Here is an 18,733-nt window from a genome sequence, read left to right as displayed (position 1 = left end):
TTAGTTGTCAACCAGAATAACAGAATTTGTTAAACTTTTTAAAATATTTCAAATGATTAATGATTTTTCAATTACATAATTAATTAATTATTCTAGCAGAAGATCTTAGCACAAAATTCCACCAGTATATCTATATAAATAAAATAACATGTCATGAGTGAGTCATTCATAATCAACACCCAGCAAAAACTACAGAAGATAAATTGATGAAAATTTGTTCTGAAATTTGACCCTGAAAGGGGTGAAGATAGGTAAAAAAATGTTGAACAATGATTTGTAAATTTTCCCTAATCCTGACTATACTAAATGAGATAGTCAATAGATCTGGGCTTGTAAATACTCTTCAGATAAATTTTTAAAAACCGTTTTCAAATTTTTTGAATTATGAATTTTTAAGGGGTGCAGCAGTGTTCAGCATAGAGGCTCAACCAATACAGCCACTATGTTTGTTTTTATTTCTTTCCCCGAGGCAAGAAAACAAAACCCACATTCCATCATTTACTTAGCATGATAAAGTAAATACAGTTAAAAGTGATGTTTCAATAGTTGACAGTATTTTAATACACAGAAAATGTCTAAATTCACCTAAATTAAAGTAAGAATTATTATTTACCCAAACAAAGCTTATTTTGTGCATCCAAACCAAACTTCAATGGGAGTTTCTTGCTTGTATCATAATTTTTTCATAACATTATCAATTACATTTTCTACTACCCTTGCTTTTCTGAGTCTTATATGGCTCAAATTTTTTAACCATTCGTTGCTAACCTCTTCTCAGATGGCACAACTGTATCTATGTCTGAAGATAACTACTTAGATGGACTTGAAAATTCTACTACAAGAATTCAAAAAAAATTATTCATAAATGGATTGTGACCATCTAACTTTAAATAAGAATAAAACTGTTCCATTGTGCTTATCATGTAGACATGCTACATGCTACTAGCAAACTATTATGCTAATAGCACGTACTTCTAGTTTTCATCAGTGACACCAAAAATGATGTTTATATATAGTTCTATATCGTTCTATAAAAAATTATTTTTGAAAGTCAGAAAGGCACAACTATTTATTGAATTGCGTTCTTCATTTAGTATATCAGTGGAATGTAATTTGTATACTTCATGTAATTTAATCTGTTAAAAAGTTATCATTAATATAATATAATATTATCTACAGTTTTAAAATTTAATATTTTCATTTGTTTTTATTGTTTCTATGAAGTATTAGGCAATGCTGACATTATATTAATATGAACTACTTAAATATTTCAAGCTAAATCCTAATTGTCTATCACAAAAATTTATCTAAACAGAGCACCCTAGTTCATAAACGTCGATAGGGTAGTTTTAATGTAATGAGCATGTTCTTTGTGTGGTAATTTGTTCCTTATTTTGAAATCTACATTGTTTCTGCTTTTTTTTTTAATTTTAATAATATAATAATAAAGGAATATGTAATATAAAAGTTGTAAAAATAAATAACATTTTTACAATTGATGTTTTTTAAATCTGTTTTATGACTGGGACATCAATCATTAAATGTAATTTTCTTTTTTTTTATGTTTTATTTTTGAAACAAATAGAACCTTGTAATTATTTCCCTTTGAAGTAAGGTTTTTATTTGTCATCCATCACGTTAGAAGAAGAATAACGGAATTTTTTCTGTCCCTAATAACTCAGTTAATTTAGAAATCTGTCATTGTTAACTCACTATTCTATTACAAATGTCAACTGTGTTTAAGGGTGGTTTCAAATTTAGTATAATAATATTTTATTTAAAGGTTATAAAAATGTTGACAACATAGTTAGTTGTCAATGCACTGGTTATTATTTATTCTTAGAAAGAGTGATAGACCTAGAAATAAGGAAAAATGTTCATACAAATGAACATTCAGAATCGCTTTGTTATCAAATTAATGCCAGCAAAAATTGTTGTTAATTACCACCTAATTTCATTCATACTATTTTCAGATGAAATTTTACGTAATGGCATAAACAACATATGGAATTCACATTGATAGTCTGAAAAACCCACATGCTGTTTCAATCAAATTTCCAGCAATGATTTTTGGTGAATGTTTGTAGTGGCATGATCGACAACCATTTAATAGGCCCTTTCACACTAGAACAACTTCTGACGGGGAGAAATTATGTGAAAATTTTAAACTATAAATTTCATACCGTGCTTGAAAATTTCTCACTGGTGAAATGAATTAAAATGTACCATCAACTTGATGGAGCACTAACTCATTTCACGAATGAAGTAAGAAAATTTATTCTTAGATAAAAAATTTACTGGTAAATAGATTTGACATAGGGGGCCGGTAAATTGGTCACTTAGATCACCAGAACTTACTCCCTCAGATTTCTGTAAATGGAGATGGATGAAATTCCAGGTATACAAGCAAAAAGTAGACACACGTCTAATGCGTGATGAATGGCCTAAAGAGTGGGATGCAAACACGCATAAGAAAAAATTGGCAAAAACATCAAATTTTTAATTTGAAGCTGTGACTTTCACATAATCTTACATATCACCATCAAAGCTTGTTTTCAAATCCGTTCTGAGATATCGTCTTAAAATTATTTTTTACATTTTAGTGCGTTTAATTTAAGATTGGTGTTTTAATTTTTTTTTACATATTTTTTATTTATTTATGTGATTGTCTTTATTCATAAAATAATGAACTATAACAAAAAAGTGGGCACCGGAATGTAATGATCACTAGCGAAAATCCCGATTCGTTAGTTTCAATTTCTAGAGTTAAATTTCTAATATAACTTTCATTATAACAATTTCCATCATTCAAAAAAAAATATTTTTACACAGGAGCTAGTCAGTTTTGGACACCTAATAACCCCATTCCAAGACGCCGCCCGCCAGGGCAACCCGTCCTGAGGGCCTAACTGCAGAGGTGTGCCTACGGCACTCTTTGCAGCTAATACTGTTCAAAAAACAGCTTTTTAATTTTTACATATTCATAACATTTTCTGTTAAGTTCTGTTCTGTTTTGTTTTTCATAATAAAAGTTCTTTTTTCTTTTCCATAGACTTTATTAAATCAGTTTCTCAGAATTAAATTCTCTACAAGTTTTAATAATAAAATTTACGCATTTATTAATCATTTAATAATGTTGTACTTCAAACCTAAAAAAACATGTATTTTGTCACCGAATCTTTCTGTTTTATGTTGGATATCATAAAACTGCAGGAGATGCAGTTCTGGGATCTGTTTTATTCGATTCTTTACATCAACAAACAGAAGAAATCATTAACTTTATTTCTTATATAACGCCTTAAAAATTCCAATATGACATTTCACCGGAGAAACAGAAATTTTTTTCGCTAGCCGTAACTCGATAACAAAGCGTTTTCTAGGGCATACGTTTTTTCTTATTTCAAGTTCAAGAATCAGTTTCCAAATTATTTCCCTTTCCTACTGAATCACCTGAGTAATGGAAAAATAATGATACTTGAAAGAAAGGTTTAAAAAATTCAAAAAATTGATATCTTTTATACTTTTTTCTTCTCACCCACCCCGAAAGTCACCTTACAAGAAACCTTTTTGATCTGTCTACATTTATGTTAAATGGAAGAACTAATTTTTTTTTTAAATTCAAAAAAAATATTTTTAAACTTTGATCAGCACCCCCACCTGTAATATTGCACCCAATTTATTTTTTGGATCACTTGCACTACTACTATGCCTAGGGAAAATAGGTTCGAATCAGACTTCATCTCCTTTTTTTTAACTTTTTTTAACTTAAATTATATACTTTTCATTTCAAAAGAAATGTGTATGTGTAATTTAATAAGCGTACAAGGAAGTCATGTGGTGTCCACATCAGATTTTCTGAATATATATATATATATATATATATACAGTATATATATATATATATAATGTATTAAAAAGATTTGCATAAAAATTATATAATAATCACATACATGTTTAGGAAGAAATGTTATTAATTGTAAAACGATCCATTATTACAATTGTGCAATCACAAGTTTTGAAAATACGAATCTAAAGTTTACGCTCCTTTTCTTTTACATTTAATACGACTTTTTGAGTTTAATACCGATTTTTTTTGCAGTAATGTTTCATTCTAAATCTAGATCATTTTAACGAAAAAAAAAATTTTAATGTGATCTCCATCATTCAAACACCTTTTCAAATCTTTTGTTGTTAACATTTTTTCAACAGGAACTTCATTTACTAGACAAATTTTATCATTTTTTGAGTTTATTATTCACAAGATTTTCTAAATTTTCAATTCTTGAGTGACATTAATAGTTAATTTGTGTTTCAAAATACATGTAAAGTTTTAACATGTTTAATTATGTTGATTAAGTTCATATTTTCAACTGATAATGTGTTTGTATAAAAGTTCATTGTTTTATAGTGTTTTATCTTCATTTACCCTTTAGAAACGTTTTCATAAAATAAGATTTTGAAAAATAACCGAAAAAAGATTAAAATTATGTACTTCATTATATCAAGATTATGGCTTCGTTATAAGAGGTAATTTTAAATTATGTATGATGACTGTATATAGTTTTTACTTCATTGTAGTAATCTTATCTTGTTCTTTTAGGTGACCCATTGTATGTTGGTATGGATCTGACAATCGCTAGTTTTGATTCCATTAGTGAAGTAAATATGGTAAGTGATATTTTATTTATTGATTGTTTGCACAAAATAATGTAAATTTAACAGTTATCTTTATAATATTACTGCTATATTAATACTGCTGAATGTCTGCTCTAAATTATAAACTCAAAAACCTGTTTTTTTTTTTTTTTTTACTTCAACAGTGCTACCGTCAGTTGTTATTGGTATTCTAGATATTAATTTACATGATATTTTTAGTTATTTAAATTACTCGGTTATGAAATATTACTTTAGCCAAATAATGAATACATTCTAAAAAAATTAATTTACTCTGAGCATATATCAGCTAAAAATATTAATTTTCATATCTGGGATAATTAATTGCCAGTAACCTTAGCTTAACAAACAACCCCCACTCATAGCTCATCGTACCTATTTACTTCAACCTATAGTAGAAGCTATTTAACAAAACTCCTATCATTAGTTTCACTTTATGGCTGACTGTGAAATAAACATAATATAATAAATTATAAGTTTAATAATGAGAATAATTAATTATAAGTATAAATATAGTTTAGTGCATTACATAAAATTTTTAAATAATATAATGCATTAATATTTTATTTATGTGATTCTTATTCATTTAACTGAACAATCCTTGATGGATTCAGCATGCAAATATACCCAGGTGGGCCAAAAATCACTTCCTATAAAAAGAATTTACAATTTTTTTATTATTAAAATATTATAATTTTTATTGTTTCAGATTAAACTTAAATGAAAACAAAATTCATTTTGTAAAAATACACCCTCCAAGAAAGAATAAAAATAGCCTCATTTTACTTTAAATTCAGAAGAGTGTTTCTGAAACATAATTAAAATTTTAAATTTGAGTAGACTGGATCAGTGGGAGATGCCAGAAAATCAGGAAAACCAATATCCTGCAGAAATAATGAAAATATTGAGTATATAAAGAACGATGTATCAGAGGATGCCACAATGTCAGCATGAAAACATTCCCTTCAGTCAGGCATTAATTGAACATCACTATTCAGATTATTGCACAAAGATTTAAAAATGTTTCCTTTAAAATCCAATTAATCCATAAAATGGACTCAAATTATTTCACCTGGAATACTGGTGGCAGTTTTCAACACTGACAATTTCTTTTTGCCTAATTTGTGGATGAGAGACAAAGCCCATTTCCACCTTAGTGTCTGTGCCAACAAACAAAATGCTCGTTTTTAGAATATTACCAATCCCCAAGTTACACATGAATGTTCTTTACATAAAAGGTTATGATGGTGTGCTCTTTCTCAAAAAAAGTATCAGCAGAGCCACAATGAAGTTCCTTCGGTCATTATTTGGAAATCAAATAAATATGAGAAATTTAGATTTTCATTGGCCTTCAAGTTCACCGGAATTGAGAGCTCCAGATGTTTTTCTTTGGGACCGTTTGAAAGAAAAGTTTTATGGAAATAAGCCACAAAATTTAGAAGAGTTAAAAAACAACATTCGAGCCGAAATATCAGCAACACCAGTAGAAACATTGGCCTTAAGTACTCAAAATGTATTAAAAAAAGCTTAGATTTGAATGCTTCAGAGACCAGCATTTAAAAGATATTATTTTCCAAATCTAATGTTTTGACTGAAGTTTAATTTAAAGATAAAAAAAAAAATAGTTTTGAGATAATTTGTAATGTTTTATTAAAAAAAAAAATTGCTGAGAAGTTACTTTTGGCCTACTCTATATATTAAAAAATGAACATGATTGTTTTTACAAATAATTGTATCATAAGTAATTAGTTAATAGTTCGAGTTTACCATTTTTTTTCTGATCATAATCAGCTATTTGGTTGTTTGCTAGATCTAAAAAGCTCCTTCTCCAAATGGGTGATAGAGAATATTGAAGTGTTAAAATAAAATAATTCTGTTACTGTTAGATGTAAGACAATATTGCATACTTAAGAGTTTGATTTATTCATCCTCAGAAATTTTATCCATATCAGAATTTGTAGTTAGTTATATAGTATTACAAAATATATTTACCATAAGTAGACTAGTCATGAAAATAATAATTTTTCTTTTGTCTTCAGTCATTTGACTGGTTTGATGCAGCTCTCAAAGATTCCCTATTTAGTGCCAGTTGTTTCATTTCAGTATACCCCCTACACCCTACATCCCTAACAATTTGTTTTATATATTCCAAACGCTGCCTGCCTGCACAATTTTTCCCATCTACCTGTCCCACCAATATTAAAGCAACTATTTCAACATCATAATATGTAGCCTATAAGTCTGTCTCTTCTTTTAACTTAATTTTTCCAAATGCTTCTTTCTTTATCAATTTACAGCAACTCCTCTTCATTTGTCACGTCATCCACCCATCTGATTTTTAACATTCTACTGTAGCACCACATTTCAAAAGTTTCTAATCTTTTCTTCTTCTCAGATTCTCTGATCGTCCAATTTTTACTTCCATATAAACCTATGCTCCAAACATATACTTTCAAAAATGTTTTCCTGATATTTAAATTAATTTTTTATGTAAACAAATTATATTTCTGACTGAAGGCTCATTTCACCTGTGTTATTCAGCATTTTAAGCTCCTGCTTCATCCATCTTTAGTAATTCTACTTCCCAAATAACAAAATTATTCTACCTTCATATCTTTTCTCTTCCTATTTTTGTACTCAGTGGTCCATCTACATTATTTCGACTACTTTTCATTACTTTTGTTTTGTTCTTGTTTATTATCATGCAGTAGTTCTTGTGTAGGATTTCATCCATGCTATTCATTGTTTCTTCTAAATCTTTTTTACTCTCAGCTAGAATTATTATATCATCAGAAAATCGTAGCATCTTTATCTTTTCATCTTGAACTGTTACTCCAAATCTAAATTGTTCTTTAACATCATTAACTGCTAGTTCTATGTAAAGATTGTAAAGTAACAGGGATATGGAACATCCTTGTTGGACTCCCTTTTTTTATTACGGCTTCTTTCTTATGTTCTTCAATTATCACTGTTCCTGTTTGGTTCCAATAAACGTTAACTGTTCTTCTATCTCTGTACTTGAACCCTAATTTTTTTTAAATGCTGAACATTTTATTCTAGTCTATGTTATCGAATGCCTTTTCTAAATCTATAAATGCCAAGTATGTTGGTTTGTCGTTCTTTAATCTTCCTTCAACTATTAAACTGAACACTAAAATTGCTTCCTTTGTCCCTATATTTTTCCTGAAACCAATTTGATCTTCTTGTAACACTTCTTCCACTCTCCTCTCAATTCTTCTGTTAAGATTTTTTATGCATGAGGTTAAGTATTCTTTCTTTGGTATCATGAATAAAAATTAAAATAAACAAACTTAAAATATATATATATATATATATATATATATATATATGTGTGTGTGTGTGTGTGTGTGTGTGTGTGTGTGTGTGTGTGTGTGTGTGTGTGTGTGTGTGTGTGTGTGTGTGTGTGTGTGTGTGTGTGTGTGTGCGCGCGTGAATTTAAAGATAAAATAAATGTAAATTTTAATTTATAATAAACATAAAATGAAAAAAGTTAAAATTAAAATAAAATGAATATAAAAATGTCAGTAAACTAAAAGAGGTAATTAAATGAAATTAAAAACAAATTAAAAAGTAATTAGTAACTCAAGCTGATGATTGACATGAGCTTTGTAAGACTTTCATAAAATGTCAATTCTATGAATTTCAACTAAAAGGTATGCTTGAACTTTCAATTATAGAAAATGCTACCCTTTAACAGAAAAGATCTGAGTTTACTTACATTTTATTTCTTAAATATGTACATTTTTTACACTACTTTTTTTCAAAGGGATCTCAGCTTTTTCTATTTCATTCTTTTTCTTTTTTTACTAATAAGAAAGTGATGTCAAAAGCCAAAACATATGATTTTATTAATGAAACATGTTTTATGAAACCCTTTATAATTTAACGCAAATATGAGTAACAAGATATCTAAAACTGAAGTTGAAAAAACTTAAATATTTTATAAAAGTCTCAAGGCATAAGTTTTCAAGTGAAATAGTAATGTACAATTTATAAGTATCTGGATTACTCAGATAAAAAAAAAACAAAAAAAAACACCTTAGCGTTGAAGAAAAGCATAATTAATATTGGGCAAAAATATATAAAAAATAATTTGTTTGTAATTCTAGGAATGGCAAAACATTGCACATCGTATAAGTAGATGATGAAAGTATCAGAATGAAAAAAAAACACATTTGCTATGAAAAACCCAAACACTTTTTTTCACTTCAGTATACTTTAAAATCATGAAATTAACGGTATTATGAACCAGAGAGAAGAATTAGAGATACTGATCCCTTCAGAAGTTTCAGATGTTATCCTCATCTTTGAAACTCATTTTACTCACCAGAATTATTTACATATTCCAGGCTGCAGGATGTATGGCATTCACTCCAGATATAATGGTACATAGTGGTACTGTGATTTTGATAAAACATGGTTTAAGGTATAATGAACTCCCATCCTTTGACATAGCCCACATCCAAGCAACCACAGTTGATATATTGGACTGGCTTGGGTCTTGTACAGCTATCAGCGACCTACTGACACCCTTGTCATGTAGTTTCAGATGTTTTGCAAGTAATTTAAGACATTTGGTCGCCAGTGCATTGTACTTGGGGACTACAATGCAAAACATGTACTCATGTATCTTAACTACTCACAGAAGAGTCTTGAAGGAGGCTGACAAGAAGATGCGACTCAACATTATCTCTGGGCTACAACCAGCCTACTGGCCTTCAGATTCTGCCAAGGTTCCTGATCTGTTAGATTTTTATGTTAGGACCTGAGTTTCCTCCTTTTATAATGATATGAGGAATAGTTATGATTCAACATGCAACCACTCACCATATATCTTAACAGTTAGCATAATGATTATAAGGAAGAAGAGTTCCCCAATCACGCATAATAATAAGTAGACTAGGAATCCTATTGGGAATGGGTAGACAAAGTGTCGCCTTTAGAAGTATCTTTAAAATGTACAGATGATATAGACATTGCAACATAAAGTTTGGCTTCCACTTTGCAGAAAGCAGCATGGTGCCCTACACCTGAGGTAGCACATGACGGACGAGAAGGAAGGGATTGTACTAGAGAGGCTATCACCTCTCTAGTGGCAGGAAGATCTTCCTGCCAGTAAGAGGAGAATTAGTTAAAGGTGGCAATGCTTCAGGAGGCCTGGAACAGAACTGCTCACAAACTAAAAAGGCTGCTGAAAGAAATCAAGAATGAGTCGTTCAGGGAGTATGTTGAGAATTTGTCCTCTCTTAGAAGAGATGACTATTCCTTATGGAGGGCTACAAAGAAGTTTAAACAATCTTCCCCTTATTTCCTCCTTTGAGGAAGATGTATGAAATTTTGACCATTTTTGATTACATGAACTTTTCTATACAAGTTAAGAGAGGGCTGCCCCAGCCTTTCTATTTATTATTGCTTAGCTACGTGGATTAAATCCTGGATTTAAACAGGAGAAAGTAAGTAATAACTCGCATGGCTTGGTTCTGCACCCATTCCATCTCAGTCAAGTTTGTCGACATCAGCACCTCAAATGCATACAGCAAGAGAGGTTTTATACAAACTTTGTTTGTTAACATTAATAAAGAGCTTACCCACATGATTCCTTACTTTTATTAAAATTCAAATTCTAATGTAATTGTACAATTAACTGTAATATTATTTACATTTATAATAATTAAATAATTTTTTTCTTGCAGGACTATACCATAACAATGTATCTCAATCAATACTGGAAGGATGAACGTCTTGCATTCAGTAATAATGATGAAGTATTAACATTGTCTGGAGATTTTGCTGAAAAGATTTGGGTTCCTGATACATTCTTTGCAAATGATAAAAATAGGTTTGATAATTATATTTACCATCTAACTTAATTTTTAATTTACTCGAACTTAATTTTTAAATTACACTTTGCTTTTATTTTTTCTGATTTATTTTAATTTTACCAAAGATGATTTTTTGCATTATGTTTGTCACTTTTCTATATCTCCATCACTGTTACCACTCATCATAATTTGCAGCCTAGAAATTATGCGTGTATTTTGAAATATTGTTTTGTAATTTCTTTTTACACATTCAACAGTGTTCAATGTTTAATGCTTAGTTAAAAATAATTTTCTTTTTTTAATAATGATAACTAAATTTTGTTGGCAACCATGAAAACAGGGCAGATTCTGAATTACAATTGTACTTATACTTTCTTATTCCTGTAGTTCTAAACTACACAGTCTTTTTTCTTAAGCTTTTTCATAAGATCAATGTGGATGGTAAAAATATTTCTTTATATAAATGTTTGTGTGAAATTTTAAAATGGTACAAAAAAAATAAAGGATAAATTAGTAGAAATTTATTGCAGAGTAAAATTGTGAGATATGTTGTATTAGTAATGAAAGAAGAAGCATCACTGACAGTTCAAGAAATGTATGCGCACTTCATTAAGGGTTACATAAATATTTACAACATAAAATGTTTCTGGTCTGCCAGACAAATAAAAAAATTGCTTGGAAGAAGAAATGTTTTCACCATTTATTTTACATTTATTTTTGTAGGTCCTTATTTATATTTTTAATTTGCATTATATTTTTACTTTTGTTACAGAATTGATTACTTTTATTTAATTTAAAAACGTCATAGTTGCTTGGGTTGGATTCCTCTCCAACCATACTCGAATTAGTATCATAATTACTTACTCGTTTATATTTTTATTCATGTTGCACATTACACCACTAAAGACATCTCTAAAATACATGAATTTTGTCATATCAAAAGAAATTGCAATAAATACCAATAAATAGAAACACATCTCAAAAGTACATAAGACTTAACATTGCTTAGATAAAAATCTATAAGCAATCTGACCAGAATTATTTTTTACCACCCCAAAGCAGTATCATTTACTAACTCCTCAATAATAAGCTTACCATATTTTTTTGGGTCCAACCCAGGACATATTTTTTGAAATTACTTAAAACTCTTAAAGTTTACTGAAACATTAAACTTTATTTATTCAGATGTATTTTTCACTAGACATGACTTTTTTCAGAAATGGTTTGTTTGTTTTAATTACACCATAAAATTCACAACAAGAAAGCCCTAATTTTAACATTTAGTAGATGTTTAACAGTACATACTGAAAGTTTACCCCTTTCTGCAGACCAAATGTTCTCTGTAATTGAAAAAACTCAATTGGAGCAGATGTCCCAGGCAAAGACACTGCAAACTCAACCATTTAAGAAATATTGTAATATGAAATATCAATCTTTTGAAACACCTTAAAAATTGCTTTCTGCTTCTCTTCAATAGTACCTGGTACTTTTCCAGAACATGAATCACAACCTACCCTTTGGTTTTGAATTACCTGGTTCAACTATGTACGTTCATCAAATAGGTCATCAGTATTTATGGAATCTTTTATAATCTCATTAACAACTTGTGCACTCTGTTCTAAATCAGACCAGCAATTTCAATTTGTAAATTCATCCACTGAGACTTACTAATTTTATCAAAACTGGTTTTATTTGATACAAGAATTATAAAAATTGTCTATGCCTGAGAAGAATTTTTGTTCCTGAACATCATTATTTTCTTTTAGAGTGCATAGCAATTCTTTGGCAGAAGATGGTATAAATTTGTTGGTTTTTCTTTCCAGAAGTTGACAAATTAATTCAGAATATGTCTAAAATGCTTCTGTTGCTGTTATAGAATTAGCTTCCAATTTCAGAACTATATTATTAAATAACTGTAGAGCATATAAAATTTTCAAAAACAGTTCACTTTCTACATTTTCAAAAAAATCAAATAATAATTTTGGGCACGTGTCATAAGATAAGAAGTATGATTATAGGCCATCAAAAATGAAAAGAATTCTTTCTATTGGTAAGAAACTAAGGAACCTTGTGCTGCTATGAGGTAATACCTTTTTGTAATCTGTTTCCACAAATTCACAGAACTCTTTAAGTTTTGTTACACTTACTGTATATATGTAAAAATATTTATACATTTTTACAACAGTAACTTCTATGTCCAGGGGTAGAGAATCACATGCTGTTTGTACTGAATTGTATACAATGTGGGCTGAACAACCAATTCCTAAAGTAGGTCTATCTAGATCACTTTGAACTTTTCTGAACACATTTTCATTCCCATTTCTCTTCACACCACCAAAATTACTATTAGTGTTATCAGCAGTATAACAAACCAATTTTTCTTCAAGTTTGTATTTTTTCACACACTGCAAAAGATACTGAGTCAAAATTTGAACAGTTTCACCTGACACTTCATCGAAATTTAAAAATTTAACCTAAATTCCCTCATCCAGATTGAAATATCTTATAACAATATGAACAAGTTTTACTTCACTTCTGTTTGAGCTATTCATTGTTACTGTTACATAATTAATATTTTACAAAGAACGCAACACATTATCAAATATAAATGGTCAAATAATATTAACAATAATTGCCATGGTTTTGGTTCTAGCAGATGAAAATTATGGATCATACAACTATTTAACCAGATTAGATATGCAGTCTGATATTTTGAAATTGAGTTCATGTCTAGCAGTATGAAAATGTAGCTTCTTTAGCAGCACACTCCAGATCACTCTTATTGTTATTCCCATCTTTGGCTTTAAAAAAAAATCTTTTATGTTTTCTGAACCAGTAATATTAATAGCACTCTTATGTTTAGCTGTTTTCATGACGTCTTCAATATCACCTTTTCTTTCCTTTATGTGCAACAGAAAATTCTCCAGTACATAGTGTGGAATAAACACATTCATTGTTACTGTCATTACACTATTTCAAAAATTTGTATTCCTGTTGCAAGTTAACATTAAACACACATTTTCTTTTGCCCATTGCTAAATGATGAGACAAAAAGCGAATAGAGATAAAATGATCAAAAACATGTAGATGAGTTACTTCACATAAAAAAACAACATAAATGCATTGCCCCCCTGTTATGTTGCCAAATGACTAAGCAAAATGTTGTGGTGAGACTGGTAGCCATGTCTCCATCAAAATCGACATCAGCGCTTACTCCAAGGTCGGCTGAGAGATGCACGGCCATAAGAGAATGTTTAAAAATGCAATGTCAAACATATAGATCTAAAATTCAATAAAATCCTCGCCAATTATAAAATTCTCAAACCCTGAACATTTTTGCAACCCCGGACAGCACTAAAAAACCAGGACTGTCTGGGCTAATCCTGGACATATGGTATCAGTGGAGTAATATGCCTTATTAATTAACATTAATATTTCTTTTAAATCTGTTTGAAAATAATGCACTGTTTAATAATGTTTAAAACATTTAAACACTTGAAGTACAATATATATGTTGGTCTAATCTGTAATCAATCAATCAATTGATTATAGTCACACAAACAATTTCTTTCTGAAATCTATATACTAAGGTTTAAATGCACCTCAAAATGGGCCTGAATAAAACATAAATCGTAAACTAACACATTGTTAAATTATACATAGAAGAAGTGGTACTAGAAGAATAGAGCAAAGCTAATTTATTTTATCATATACTTATATAATATAATCTCCCTCTTTGAATCATGAGACCTTGCCGATGATGAGGGGGCTTGAGTGCTCAGTGAAACAGAATAGCCGGACCAAAGAAGCAACCATATTGGAGAGGTATCGTTGAGAGCCAGACTAAAGAATGATTCCTGAAAGAAGGCAGCAGCTCTTTCAGCAGTTGTTAAGGACGTAGGTCAGGATGCTTAAACGGCCATATCAACATCACTCAATCTTCTGAATACTACACAGCTGAAAGCAATGAAAAACTACAGCTGCTTTTTTCCAAGAAAATGTAACTCTGCATTTTTATGTAAAAAAGATGGAAGCATCTTCCTTGGTAAAATATTCCAGAGGTAAACTAGTCCCCTGTTCGGATCTCTGGGTGAGGACTACTAAGAAAGGGGTCACCAGAAAATTGAAAAATAACATTCTACGAGTCGAAGCATAGAATGTTAGAAGTCTAAAAAAGGTTGGTAGATTAGAAAATTTTTAATTTATAGATAGATTAAATGTAGATTTTTTACAAATTAGCGAGATTTTGTGGGAAGAGGAAAATAACTTTTGATCAGGTGATTTTGAAATAATTAAGTCAGCTTCAAATAAAGGACAGGCAGGAGTAAGTTCATTAATGAAAAAGAAGATAGGGAAGAGAATAGAGAATTTCAAAATGCATAGTGATAGAATCATTGTAATGAGGATAAAATAATAACCTAAGCCGACAACGATTGTTAACGTCTATATGCGTGCAAATACCCATGATGATGATGAGGTAGAGTGTGTATACAAGGAAATTGATGACGTAATTAAATGCATAAAAGGAAATGAAAATTCAATAATAGTTGGAGATTGGAATGCAAGCATTGGAAAAGGCAAGGAAAGAAATATTGTGGGTGAATACGGGCTGGACAAAAGGAATGAAAGAGGGGACCGACTTATTGAGTTTTGCACGAAGTATAATTTAGTAATTGCCAATACCCAGTATAAAAATAATAATAGAAGAATAAACACACGGAAAAAGCCTGGTGATACTGCAAGGTATGCAAGGTAGCTGGTAAATTATATCATGGTGAAACAAACATTTAGAAATCAACTCATCGTCTGTGATTTTCAATATTGTGGCAAAATATTCTTTTATCATGGAAAAACAGAGCTCAACTTATTTTGTTAGATTTATTTCTAATCAGTAAAATGCAATGTTTTATTCCACTGATGTTTTAAAATACTTTTAAAAAAAGTTATAATCCATACAAAAGGATTGCTATTAGTCAAGTTATGAGCATTTTACTGACAGAATAAGTGATTGTAATTTGTTCTTTTACTATCACTGTTATATTAATAAATAGAGTTCTTTAAATGATAAATTTTATGATAAACTTTGCTTAGTAAAATTTAATCTTCATAAGCCTTTTTTTAAAACTAGATTAGCTAATTAGGAAAACTGTTAACAGTTTATTTTAAATCAAATCCTATTTAATTCTCACAGTATTAACCACATTGCATGCATGTATGTGTATATGCATACATTTGTACATGCATTTGGCCCATGCATTCTTTTTTAATTGTTATGCATTATTACATGATGGTAAGAAAATCCTATTCTTACTAACATGCAATTTTCTTTTCTTAACAGTTTTCTGCATGATGTCACTGAGCGTAATAAATTAGTGCGTCTTAATGGTGATGGAAGTATAACTTATGGTATGAGATTTACAGCAACTTTAGCATGTATGATGGATTTACATTATTATCCTCTTGATTCTCAAAATTGTACTGTTGAAATTGAAAGTTGTGAGTATAACATTTTAATTTAGTTTTTAATTAATTTTATGATTACTTTTTATTCAGCTACTAATATTATAATTGAATAATAACATTTTATAGGATACAGATTTTACCTGAGAAGTATATTTTTACATGAGGTGATAGTAATCTCATCTGTTTGTAAATAAATAAAAATGAATGATGAAGCCATTTTTAATCAAAAATGTAGTTCTATTTTTGTGTTTGACAAGTCTATAACCTGCTCAAGTTAGAAACTGTTTCCATGTTTAGTCTCTTCTCAACTGTATATAGACTGTTTTTGCTTACTTCCTACTTGGGTTCTAGATCCATCATTGTGAACTACCTTTATTTGTACAAATTAGCTCACTCATTAAACTCTATATTTTTAATGCGGTACTCTGAATATGTTTACTCCATTATAGCAACTGGAAAGGGTAATTAATGTTTGATAACATTAATAAAACAGTTTGTGGTTACGCCTCAGATCTATATTAATTTTATTTTGTAATAAAAAATAAATTAAGCCATGTTAAGTTTGAATTAAGCTTTTCTTCTTCTTCTTCCATAGATTTAACTTTATCTTTGGCATGAAATCATTGTCTATACATTCCTTTCAGATAAAGAGAATAGAATGATTTTTGTCTCAAAATTCTTAATCAGTATTGAAAGATTTAAAAGTTAAAACATTCTTCTCAGCTCTGCAGATTATCATATTTTTAAAGCAAAATTGTAAAACAAATATATAATAAGTAATAACTGAAAACATCAGTGAAAACTTATTCTGCATAGTTCAAAAAATTAAACTAACCAGCACAATATTTATACATTTAAGAATATACATGTGTTTTGGGTTGTTCTTTATGGCAACTAAGATTGAACATAAAAAAGTTTACAGTTTAATAATTACTTTTTCTCCAAGAACCAAGAAAATCATAAAATCACTCCAAGAAAATATATTGGGGGCAGTTATTATTAGTACGTGTTATTTACTGGTTATCTGATGTTTAAATTACTTATAAATTATAATTCCAGTGGTAGTAACATGTTAACCTACCTGTTCCTCTCTTAACCCCTACTTCTCATAATCTTATGCTGTACACCCACCATGCTGAAGTTGGTTCAGCTTCAGCATGACCTAATCAAATTATAGGCTATGTTAAACAACTACATAAAAATTTTCCTTCTGTAAAAACATTGAAATCATTTTTTGTTCAGAGTATTTTTTTACTTTTCTTTTTGTAACGCCCAATATTCACTTCCCTCCATTCACCATGGTGATAAAAACAACATCATTCCAGAATAAATTTATTTATTTTTGAGAGGGTTGTGATGAAGATGAAATTAACTTAAAAATATAAATCTTTGCAACAAACTGAACCAAATTTTATCATGAAACCTTTTTTTAAAACTACATCAAAACATTTTGAGTCATCTTTATGAGAATCCTGAATGAATGGTGCTGCTAGTCACACACTGTCATCAGCTTATGTGGTTTTTTCAATCATTCAAATGTATGTATGGAATGTGGTCAAAAGTTGAATTGTATCAATTCATTTAGTTTTTGTAAGAGTACACACATAATATTGTTGGAAGTGTGTTAAGATGCGATCCTTTTTTTGTGCATGTGTAGAAATATCATCATGTTTGCTGTCATTATTAATGAATTTGTTATTTGTGAATATGAGATGGTTGACAAATGTTTTGGAGGGTTTTGAAGTGTTAATTGTACCTTTGTTTAAAACTGCATCCTATTTGACCAATATTGAATATTATGCAGTCACTACAGATTGTTTTGTACGTTCCAGAGACATTGTGTTAGTGTGGTGATTGTGAGTAATGATTCATTTATTTGTAATGATTTATTTTGTTTTATTTGTTGTTCTGAAGGCTAAATTTTGTCCAGATTTTTTTTCAGTTTTGAGATATTTTGCCCAAATCTGTGTTCATGTACAATAACGTGGTACAACTTGTGTTTGTTTTTATTTTTATTTATTTTGTATTGGATTAAGTTGATGAGTGTTCTGTTATATTCACCTGTGTATACTATTTTGTAGTATTTAGTTCTTGTTTGCGGTCTGCAGGTAACACGAGTGTCAAGAATTCAGTAATACACTGAATAAATATTTATTTCCAATATATCTAAAAGGAAATACTTCATGTGAAGTTGGGTGATTTCATGTTGACTTGTCAAGCAAAATTACTGTGTTGCTGTGATTTTTTGTAGCTTCTAAAAATGTTTTCTTTAATTGTTTTTTTTTTTTTTTAATTGTAAAATAGTCAAGAAAATGTCTTTATTATTGGCTTGTAATTTTGCAGTTTATTTTATTTATAAATGTATCATCATACAATATCTGTGCTTTTATGGCTGTTTGTTTTGGTAATTTGTATTTTATTGTTGTATTGTTGAAACAGCTGAAAAATTTCAGCTAGGAAGCTGGAGATAGGAAAACTCATAGGAACGCCATCATGTTGTGTAAAATATTTTTTTTTTTTTAATGTGAAGTAACTTTGTTTAGTAATAACATTTATTATTATTTTTAGAACACAATACAGTACCCTTAAGGTACTGTATTGTGTTTTATTTTGTTTTTAGGTTGTAAAGTGTTTCATTTATTGATATATTAGTATAAAGATTATTTTAAGTTGAATGATGCTAATATTGAGTTACAAGGTACTACGAGTATGCTGATGTTTTTGTTTTAATTCTGAGACGTATACTGTTTTTA

General features: G+C 29.4%; 1 protein-coding gene across 3 annotated transcripts in view; it reads left to right on the top strand.

The window, feature by feature from the left end:
• The window catches only part of LOC142320404 (gamma-aminobutyric acid receptor subunit beta-like), a 186,859-nt gene that overhangs the window by 137,427 nt on the left and 30,699 nt on the right, over window positions 1-18,733 (top strand). For all 3 annotated transcript variants that reach the window (XM_075358112.1, XM_075358111.1, XM_075358110.1), the window contains exons 4-6: window positions 4,601-4,668; window positions 10,389-10,534; window positions 15,856-16,013. In XM_075358112.1, coding sequence (XP_075214227.1) covers window positions 4,601-4,668; window positions 10,389-10,534; window positions 15,856-16,013 — 372 coding nt within the window. The remainder of the gene's footprint in view (window positions 1-4,600; window positions 4,669-10,388; window positions 10,535-15,855; window positions 16,014-18,733) is intronic.

The sequence above is a fragment of the Lycorma delicatula genome, chromosome 2 (genome assembly GCF_047948215.1).
Source record: "Lycorma delicatula isolate Av1 chromosome 2, ASM4794821v1, whole genome shotgun sequence".
NCBI lineage: Eukaryota > Metazoa > Arthropoda > Insecta > Hemiptera > Fulgoridae > Lycorma > Lycorma delicatula.
The sequence above is the reverse complement of the archived record's forward strand: the minus strand, read 5'-3'. Positions and strand labels throughout refer to the sequence as shown.